The sequence below is a fragment of the Pediculus humanus genome, genomic scaffold (assembly GCF_000006295.1).
Source record: "Pediculus humanus corporis 1103172107500 genomic scaffold, whole genome shotgun sequence".
In the NCBI taxonomy this organism is placed as follows: Eukaryota; Metazoa; Arthropoda; class Insecta; order Psocodea; family Pediculidae; genus Pediculus; species Pediculus humanus.
In genome coordinates this window covers 479,895-489,899 of record NW_002987116.1, presented here as the reverse complement: position 1 = coordinate 489,899, position 10,005 = coordinate 479,895, and the positions used below count along the sequence as shown (strand labels likewise).

The following is a 10,005-nucleotide window of genomic DNA, read 5'->3' as shown; positions in this document are numbered from 1 at the left end:
ATTATTATTATTGTTATACAAAATGCAAGAGGAAAAAATAAAATTATATTATCATAAATTATTATTATTATTATTGTTATTATCATTTTGTTTTTCCTAACGTATCAAAATAATTATTATTATTTTTTAATTTATTATATAAAATTGGGAAGCGGGTATAAGATGGCAGAAATAACGAAAATAAATTATTTTTATTTTATACAAATGTTCTCTCAATAAAATTTTATTATTATTATTATTTTTTAAAAATTATTTTCGTCGTGAACATATAAAAAATTATTTATTATTATTATTATTATTATTTTTAAAAAATAAAAAATGACGTAAACCAACAGGTTGATATTGCGTCATAAATAAGATTTTATTTAAAAAAAAAAAAAAAAGTTTAATAAATATTTTAATTTTATTACAGGAGGAAAAAAATTTTATTCGACCATTTTCAATGCAAGTTTTGTAAATATTTCCACAAAGGAAATTTCCTTTGAATTATAAATTTTCCAAAAAAAAAAAAAAAAGTTAAAATGTGATTAGAAGATGATTTCCCATTGTTTTTTATATGAGTTATGGAAATGGGAAAAGTATCAGTAGAATTTTTAATATATAAAGGAAATATTTTATTCAAAATGATTTTAAGGTAAGATATATATATATATATATATTTGTTTTAAAAGTTATTCTAAATTGTTTTTATTTAGATTTTATTATTATTATTATTGTAAACTTAATAATGCTAAACTTATACTCATCAAATCAAAACAATTTAAGGAGGTTTCATGTTTCAAAAAGTTTATTAAATCATTCCACCAAAAGATAATTTTAACATAAATATTTGTCTATAATTAAATTTAATAATTAAAAAAAAAAAACGTTTATAGGCGTACAAATATAAAAATTAATCATAATAAGGTCTTAAAATAATAATTTTGTTTCAATGTAATAAGTTTACAAAAAAAGTAAACAAACTTTTACACTTTTTTTTTTTCAAGGTTGGCAATTATGTTTACCACAGAGTAAACGTAATACGAAAAATTTTGAAAATTCAAAATGGAGGATGTGACTGTCAAATCAAAAAAGAAAAACAAAACGGGACCGCTTAAATCGTCTCCCGGTTTTTTAAAATGCATGAGAAATGTTTATTTATATTTTAAAGAAGAAAAAGAAAAGGGGGCTTTAAATATACCGATAAATAGTTTCATAGAACGGACTGCTGTAGCGTGTGGTGTAGGCAGGAAGACGCTTTATAACTACGCTAAAAAAGGTACTTTATCCGTCTTTTATTATCATTAATTCACAACAACAGCAAAAAAACCTATATATACATACGTCATTTACATAACTTCACGTTATTCGTTAAATTTTTTTTTATTTTTTATTATTATTATTTACATAAGTTTAACTTGGGAGTAAATATCATGAAATTTGTTTCTCTTATCCATTCATTCATTATCATCAAATTCATATAGCTTTTTATATATTATCATTATTATCATTTTATAAACCAATTAAATATTCAACGTTTCCTAAAGTTTTATTATTTTTATTTATTTCGTATTGAAAACATTAGGATTCATTGAATATAGTGTGGTTGTCTATCGCTTTCCTTTTACACTACTTGCTACTCTTTAGTTCTATGAAATGATTTTTTTTTTTAAAGCCTCAAATAATTTTATTTAATATCAAAATGTGTGTGTGTGTGTGTGTGTGTGTGTGTGTGCATATGTAAGTAAATTAATAAAAGGTAAGGATTAATGACAATTATTTTCTGCTCCTGGCAAACAAATTAATTTTTGTTAAAAACTTTGTCGCGAAAATTATTCGATATTAATTAATGTTATGTATTTTATATTTTCATAATGGGTAGGGGGGCATTAAATTTCAATAATTTCAGGTTTATTCGATGAACATCCAAATATATTACAATTGAAACAAAAGAAAAAAAAATGTAAAAAAAAATTAAAAATCAAAAATGATGATGATGATGATGATGTTATGTTATTGAAAAAAACAACACTTGTTAAAAAAAAATGTTCTTCACCAGTACAAAATAATAATAATAATAATGCTGGACCATCATCGTCACCTATAAATAATAATAATAATAAGAAAAAAAGTCCAACACTTTTTAAAATATCTAAAAATGCTGTCGTTCAAGCTTATGCTAGGCCTGTAAATCAAAATGAAAATTTAAATTTACCAAATGCTAATACAAGCGATTCTAACGGGTGAGACGATTAATTCATTTTAATCGATTTTTTAATTTTCAGTTATAAAAATGAGAAGGTTTATAATAAAAAATCATTTCAGGTTTTCACATCATTTTATGATATCAAGAGATCAGAAAACTATCCAACAAGTTCAAATAGTGCCGCAGACAAAAGTCGAAGAAACGACACATGTTTTAACAGGGCCCTGGACTGGGGGAACATCGACAATTAAAAAAGAAGTTGATTATTTTTCAAAAAATAATACATGGCATGCCGTTTACAATTTACACACAACAGGTATTATTATTATTATTACCAAAATGATTTTTCAATAACATTGTGCTAATTCTGTTTAATTTTTTATTTATTTTATAGAATCTCAAACGTGTAGTGATTTAAACACAACTGGAATAAATACATGTCAACAACAAACAACAACTGAACACATTTCCAACTTATGATTTTAAGGTTCATAGTTTGTTTCAATTGTAAGTAAAAATAGGTACACCTTTTTATAGATAAAAACTCATTATCAGATTTTTGTGCGACTGATGGGGGAAAATGGAAAAGAAAATCGTAATGTGTTTTACAAATAGATTACAGAATCCAAACAGGTATGTAATAAAATTTGATAAAACTCAATCAGTAAAAATATTTTCTTTGTTAAGCCCCATTATTAAAGGTTTCGATGATTGCATACAAAATTTGAACTTGTCTGGTCGACAAGGTGTGGTCATGGTATAATTATGATAATTGATGAATTCATAATCGGTTCACAAAAATAAACACACATAATCAATAAAGTGTATGTATATTTGTAAATTAGAAACTTGTCCAAATTATATTTATTTTAATTGTAAAATGTAAATTTATGTGTACATTCAATATAATTATTTTACAAACAAACACATAATCGATTATTAATAACAAAAAGTGTTAATTGTAATGAATGGTATATATATTGAGAATCAATACAAGGTTTACACAATCAAATAATAATAATAATAATCAAGTTTCAAAAAAAAAAAAAAAAATTTACAAATAAATTAATATTTAAATAATAGGTAACCTAATATTAACAATAATAATAATAACAGTATGAGAGGGGGGGAAAAAGAAAAGTTACATTGGATCATTTGTTTTTAACAAATGGAAAGCAAATCCTTTTAAATTGATACAATATGTTTTATTGGGGGGGCTTTTTTTTTATTATCATCAGAATTGACGAGAACAGGTTAAATAATGTCAATCACTCGAGTTAATTAAAATATTTTAATATGAAAATGAATTATTTATTAATTAATGAAAGCAGTTCTTAATTTTTTCACGATTCCTCTTGCAGAATATGATTCATGCTTAGCAAAATAAAGTTTAATTTCATCAACGATATCTTTAACACTTTTCGTTTGTGTGTAGTAATCAATAAATTCTCCATTGGGTCCGACAAAATAAATAATAATAGTGTGATCAACCTGAAAAAAAAAAAATTTTTTTCTTATAGTTTTTGTTTTATCGGTTTGATAAATGAAAAAATTTGCAAATGTTTATTCTTACTATGTAATCATTATCTTCATCTTTGGGTCCTGCGCTAAAATATACTCTATAAGCTTTACATGCTTGTTTTATCTGTTCGACTGTACCCGTCAAACCGATTATTTTATCAGAAAATTCTTTTAAATATTTTCCAACAACTGAAGGCGTGTCTCTTTCAGGATCAACTGTTATAAATACAGGTTTTAAGACTTTTTCAGGTTCTTCTTTGTCTATAATAAAAAAAAGAAATTTTAAATACAATTTTCATCATGATTTAAGTAAAATTTTAAAAAAAAAATAAAACTTACTTATCGTATCGACAATTTCGACCATTTTTTCAATTTCATCAGGACAAATGTCGGGACAGTGTGTAAATCCAAAATATATCAAAAGCCACTGACCGAAAAAATCCTTATTCGAAACAGGTACATTATCTTGATTTACAAGTTCGAAATCTCCTCCTATTAATGCTTTACCTATACTTTTAACTTTGTTTATTTCTTTAAGTGATTTTCTTTTGTCTCTAAGATACATTACAAATGCTGTAATAGAAAAGCAGTAATTAAGAGATACAGGCGGGTACAAAAATAATTTCAAATACAATTAAATATATTTACCAGTAAAACATCCTCCTATTACAAGAGTCCACATAACAGTCGTCCACGTGACTGGTCCTTTTGTAACCTTTTTTGGAGGAGGAGGAAGTTGATGAGTGAATCTTTTTATTATATTTCCATTATGATGATGATTTGTAATGGGAGATAATACTAAGGGTTTCCCATTAACGTTCCTCAATATTTTTACATTGAATTGTTTATTTTGTATTGCATAGGATTTCTGATTTCTATACACTAAACCTTTTTTTATGTGATAATTATTATTATTGTTATTCTGAAGCAAAAAAAAAAAATTTAGCGTTATGAACATGTACATAGGAGAAAAAAACTGATAATTTGAGATAATGTGAATTAAAATAATTTCTTTAATTATTTCGCGATGAATTGTAACTTACTAGTGATTTAATAAAACTATTTTGAATAACTCGTTTTAAATTTAATGCAAACATTTTATTTAATTATTTCTAGAGTAATAAATATTGTATACACTTATAGTACATAGTTGCTCTTAAAACTTATTTTAGTGAAAGTTGGCAACATTGTAAAAATTTCGGTTAAAATGTGGCGTTCTAATTTATGCAGTTTTGAATTTTCTTGTTTTAAATTTAAATTAAATTATTGATAATCGAACAAAATTTTTAATATTTTTTTGTTAAATTGTGATTATATATAATTATAATAATTTTAAATTTAAAATTTAAAATATTGGCGACATTTTTTTAATTTTCGGCGCGATTTTAAAGTGAGAAAATTGTCGCGTACATTTTGAATTCTTGCATTTCATAAAAGCAAGGTTTGGTGAAACGTTGGTTTTTTTTTTTTTTTTAAATAAAATAATAAATAAATTCAGTTGTGGAATTTATTTTGTAAAAAAAAAAAGTTTTAATAAGTGTCGTACAATATTCAATAAGTTCATTTTCAAAGTGTTTTATTATAAATAATTTTTCCTAATCTGGGATCTCTGGATTTGGTTCTCTCTCTAAAAAAATAGGAGTGAAAGAATAAGGTAAGGTCATTAAAATAATTTTTATTATAAATAATAGGAAACAAAAAAGGGGGTTGTGGGAAATATTCTTATATTCATATTTTTTTTTAAAAAAATTTACTACATAAATTATTTATTAATATTCGATAATTAATAATCAAGTTAATCCATCACCATTAATTGCAATAACTTCTTGTTCGCTTTTCATTTCTTCGACTAAATTTCTATATTTAGCTGACATTTTTTCATTTTTTTCCACTCCATCTCCTCTCTTATACATAATACTAAGATTTGCACATGCATATATGTTTCCTACAAAAAAAAAAAAAATGACAAAATGATGATGATGATGATGATCGTGATAATAATTTTACATTCGAGTCGAGTAAATGAGGAAAAAAAAAAAAATTGTAATTACCCAATTCGCATGCTTTTTCAGAGTATTGAAATGCTAATTCCATATTTTTTTCTACAACTTTATCTTCAGAACCATTTATATAAAGCCCTGATAAATAATAACAAGCTGGTGTGATATTTAATTTACATCCTTTTTCGAGTAATTCTAAACCCTTTGTATAGTCTTTTTCTTTATTCGGATTTGATGTTCCTGTGATTGTAAGCATTCCAGCATTAAAACAAGATGCTCCATAATCATAAGAGCAAGCTTTTAAGAAATAATTAAATGCCTGAAACATGAATAAATGTTTTTGTGTTTTTCATTTGAATTTTCACTTTTCGATTTTTTATAATCCAACTCTCACCGTTTCGTAATTTTTTTTTTCTTGACCTTTACCGGTTGCAACATAATTTCCATAAGCGTGACAACTTCTCGGATGATTGAAATCATCACAATTGGCTTTATATATTTTAGCTGCTTTTTGAAAATCATTTTTAACTACTTCTAAATAATCTCCTAATAAATGACAAACTAAAAAAAAAGGGGGACATTTTGTCGTTAAATTCAAAAAAAAAAAAATTTCTCTCTCTCTCTCTCTCTTATTTTTAAAAAATAAAATTCAAAATTTAACGTTTTTCATTAACCGTTTTATAATAATAATAATAATTTAATCTATATAACCTTATTTATAAAATATTTTCTTTTGTCAAACGACATTTTTTTTTTTTTTATTTCAAATTTTATCATTTTCATAAAATTACCTTCGGGTTTTTTCTCTGAAAAACAACCGTAACGATATTCTATTCCGATATTTTCAAAATATTCTTTTAATTCTTCTTTCGTCTTAAATTTTACTGCCATTTTGACTATATATCATTACAACCAAACCTTAGCAGAAGACGTCATGTATATATAAATGCATGTATACTTTTTTTTTTACGGTGTTGCCAATTTTATTACGTTCGCGAGGAAAAAAAACAGGGGGATCCCCTTTTTTTAAAAAAAAAAACTCGTTTCATTTCGTTTTCTGAACGTTTTTTTAGTTTCGGTAAAAAATCAAAAGATGTCAGCAGGGGTTTAAATAAAAATTACAACATTTAATAATAATAATTATTTAATAATAATAATAATAATACTTTGGCTTACACGTGCGCGTGTATACATATAAAGCAACAAAAATAATAATAATAATAATAAATCACGTTATAACCGTGGGTTTGTTTCGTCCGGTGAATTTTTCCAATTCCGAAACGTCGAGTGCAATTTTTATCAGGGGTTTTAATTTTTCCTGAAACAAAAAAATTTTTTTAACTATACAAAATGTATATAAAAAAAAACGTTAGATAAATGACGACGGGGACTACTGACTTGGGGATCCGATGATGACGTCATTTCGGTCACGGTTTTCTCGTATGATTCGACGTATAATCTCACGGTCGCGCCGCTACTTCCGGTTCCGCTCAATCTAAATATTATTCTCGAACCATCGTCGAATATGATTCGAATTCCCTGATTTTTAGCAACGCTCCCGTCTATCGGATCCTTGTATTCGTAATTATCACCCAATTTAACTTTGTACCTTTTCCCATCCCTCTCGTAAACGGTTCCGGGAAATTTTGGATTCGTGACGTCATTTTCTAATTTTCTCATCATTTCCGTACAATTATCCGAATCGCATCCCTCGTAATCGTACCTTTTCATAAAAGGAAATGAATATTTTTTTGATTAATTTTTCCCAACCGGAAGTGAATGAATGAATGAATGAATGATAATGAAAGTATCACACCTCGTGAAATAATTCCTTCCGTATTCCATCCAATGTTTTTCCAATATTTTATGAACGGGAAGATTCAAGTCTTGCACGATGCTCAACCAAGCAAGAACGGTCCATATCCCATCTTTTTCTCTCACGTGATCAGATCCCGTACCGAAACTTTCCTCTCCGCAAATCGATATCTTTTGTGCATCCATTAAATTTCCAAAATATTTCCAACCCGTGGGTACTTCGTAGAGATTCAAATTTTTCTTTTTCGCCACGACGTCGACGGACGAACCCGTCGGCATGCTCCTCGCAAAACCTTTGATCCCCGTTTTTTTAAAATAAGGTATCGACGTTAGGTGATCCGATAGAACGGCGAGAGAATCCGACGGATTGACGAAAAATGCCTTTTCTCCGAGAATCATGTTACGGTCCTGATTCGACAAAAAAACAACCAAATTACATTAATATCTCATCTCGGCGGGGGAGGGGGTGGAGGAAGGGAGAGAGGGGGAATGAGGGGAGGGGAGGGGAGGGGGAATACGTACTCCGTCTCCGTCGAAAGCGGCACCGAAATCTCGATCACCATTTTTCAACATATCAACCAAATCCGAGGCATAAGTTAAATTAGGATCCGGATGCAAACCCCCGAAATCATGCAACGGTGTCACGTTGACGGCGCTCTCCGGCGGTGCTCCCAATTCATCCAAAAATATTTTTTTCACGTAAGGTCCCGTAACTGTATTAAAACAAAACAAAAAAAACGTGTCACTAGAATGAAACTCTTATCATCATCATCATCATCATCATCTTAAATTAAAAAAAAAAAAACTTAACCTCCGTTCATTGAATTAATTAACAATTTAAAAGGTTTCCCATTTTTTTCTTCGCTCCTCCTCCCTACTATTCCTTCCGCAATAAGTTTTTTCAATTTATCGAAATCGAATATCGATTTCATCAATTCCAAATAATCGAATATCGAATCGATTATTTCCACGGTGAAATCCCTTCCGTCGACACTAAACGTTTCCGATCCGATTTTCGTTATGTCGACTTCCAAATCGGAAACGATCGAATATTCTCGAATATTTTTCGAACATTCGTAAATTTTATTCGTTACAGCATCCGGTGCTGGACCTAAATCAGAAAAAAAACGTTTTTTACAACGAATTTAAACTTTATAACGTTTTCATTATCATTATCATTACCTCCATTCGACGTGTTAAATTTAATACCGAAATCCGCATTTGGTCCACCGGGATTATGACTCGCGGTGAGGACGATGCCCCCCGTTGCACAATATTTCCTGATTATACATGAAACTGCAGGAGTTGACAATATACCATTTTGACCAATCAGTAATTTTCTCACCTAAATAATAATAATAATAATATTTTTAACGATTACGTTCTCCCGTTATCATCATCATCATCAGTTGATAATGATGATAACGCGAGTTTATTTACTTTTAACCGACAAAAACCGAAATTTCTTACTTTGTTCGCTGCCGCTATTTTAATTATTAAAGAAATGGCTTCTCTTCCGTAATACCTTCCGTCTCCCCCGACGACGAGGACAAGAGGTTTTTCCAAATTTTTTTCTTCGAATGAATTAAATATCGATTGTATAAAATTTTCCGTGTAATTTTCCTGTTGAAACGTTTTCACGCTTTTCCTCAATCCGCTCGTACCTGGTTTTTGTCCATCGTAACTTTTCGTTTTGATCGTTTTCGCCGCGTAATTCATCGTTTAATTAATAATAATAATTGAAAATACCAAAACCTGAAAATTCGAAACCTTTTCCCTTAATAATAATAATAATAATGATAATAATTAATCATTTAAATTTCGAACGAGATTCGAAATTTTTCTCACGGTCTTCAAATACACCATTACTACATACATACATATATATTACTAACCTTGTAGAGGGCGCAGTGTTACAAACTTAAATTTATCATTTTTCAATGCAGTGCAGCCAATCGTTTTTCCATATTAATTTTAAACATTCATTCGAAAACATTCGATTTAACGGTTTTTCTCTCTCTTTTGAAAAAAACAATAGAAATCGCGTCGTAATTTAATGTACGTGATTTAACATGATGAATCGTTATTCGACAAATTTTCCATTGTTTCCCATATCGCTCACGTTAATAATAATAATAATAATAATAATAATACTAAGTAACAGCGAATGCGACGTCGATCATTCTAGAAAAGAAAAAAAAATTGTTTTAATTTTTACGAACGAACGAACGAACGAATGAATGAATGAATGAATTTGACAACGTACGCAATTACGCAACGTCATCGAAAAAGAGATATTTCTTAATATCGATTAATTTAATTACCATTTTAAAATCGACGACGACTTTAAATTCATAATTAAAAAAAAAAAAAAAAAAAAACATGGCGGCGATTCGTCTCGTGTGAAATTTTTAAAGTTCAAAAAGGTCAACAAAGGGGTCGCCATTAAAAAACTTTCATTTTTTTTTTTTTTTTTTTTTTTTT

The 10,005-nt window shown here is 27.9% G+C and overlaps 4 protein-coding genes across 4 annotated transcripts; 1 reads left to right on the top strand and 3 right to left on the bottom strand.

The window, feature by feature from the left end:
* Positions 1 to 1,044: 1,044 nt before the first annotated feature.
* Phum_PHUM157040 (uncharacterized protein) lies at positions 1,045 to 2,948 on the top strand (the record flags this gene model as incomplete). The annotated part of the gene is made up of 4 exons (XM_002424818.1): positions 1,045 to 1,258; positions 2,039 to 2,222; positions 2,305 to 2,501; positions 2,851 to 2,948. 4 exons carry the CDS (start codon positions 1,045 to 1,047, stop codon positions 2,946 to 2,948), a joined length of 693 nt encoding a protein of 230 aa, XP_002424863.1.
* Positions 2,949 to 3,499: 551 nt separating this feature from the next.
* On the bottom strand, positions 3,500 to 4,670 carry Phum_PHUM157030 (uncharacterized protein; the record flags this gene model as incomplete). Its single annotated transcript, XM_002424817.1, has 4 exons — positions 3,500 to 3,676; positions 3,759 to 3,967; positions 4,046 to 4,279; positions 4,355 to 4,670. The coding sequence occupies 4 exons, from the start codon at positions 4,668 to 4,670 to the stop codon at positions 3,500 to 3,502; spliced, it is 936 nt and encodes a 311-aa protein (XP_002424862.1).
* Positions 4,671 to 5,496: 826 nt separating this feature from the next.
* Phum_PHUM157020 (uncharacterized protein) lies at positions 5,497 to 6,597 on the bottom strand (the record flags this gene model as incomplete). The annotated part of the gene is made up of 4 exons (XM_002424816.1): positions 5,497 to 5,651; positions 5,758 to 6,025; positions 6,101 to 6,267; positions 6,498 to 6,597. The coding sequence occupies 4 exons, from the start codon at positions 6,595 to 6,597 to the stop codon at positions 5,497 to 5,499; spliced, it is 690 nt and encodes a 229-aa protein (XP_002424861.1).
* Positions 6,598 to 6,934: 337 nt separating this feature from the next.
* Phum_PHUM157010 (Phosphoglucomutase, putative) lies at positions 6,935 to 9,240 on the bottom strand (the record flags this gene model as incomplete). The annotated part of the gene is made up of 7 exons (XM_002424815.1): positions 6,935 to 7,024; positions 7,105 to 7,429; positions 7,523 to 7,929; positions 8,044 to 8,234; positions 8,333 to 8,632; positions 8,704 to 8,866; positions 8,992 to 9,240. 7 exons carry the CDS (start codon positions 9,238 to 9,240, stop codon positions 6,935 to 6,937), a joined length of 1,725 nt encoding a protein of 574 aa, XP_002424860.1.
* Between the last annotated feature and the right edge of the window lie 765 nt (positions 9,241 to 10,005).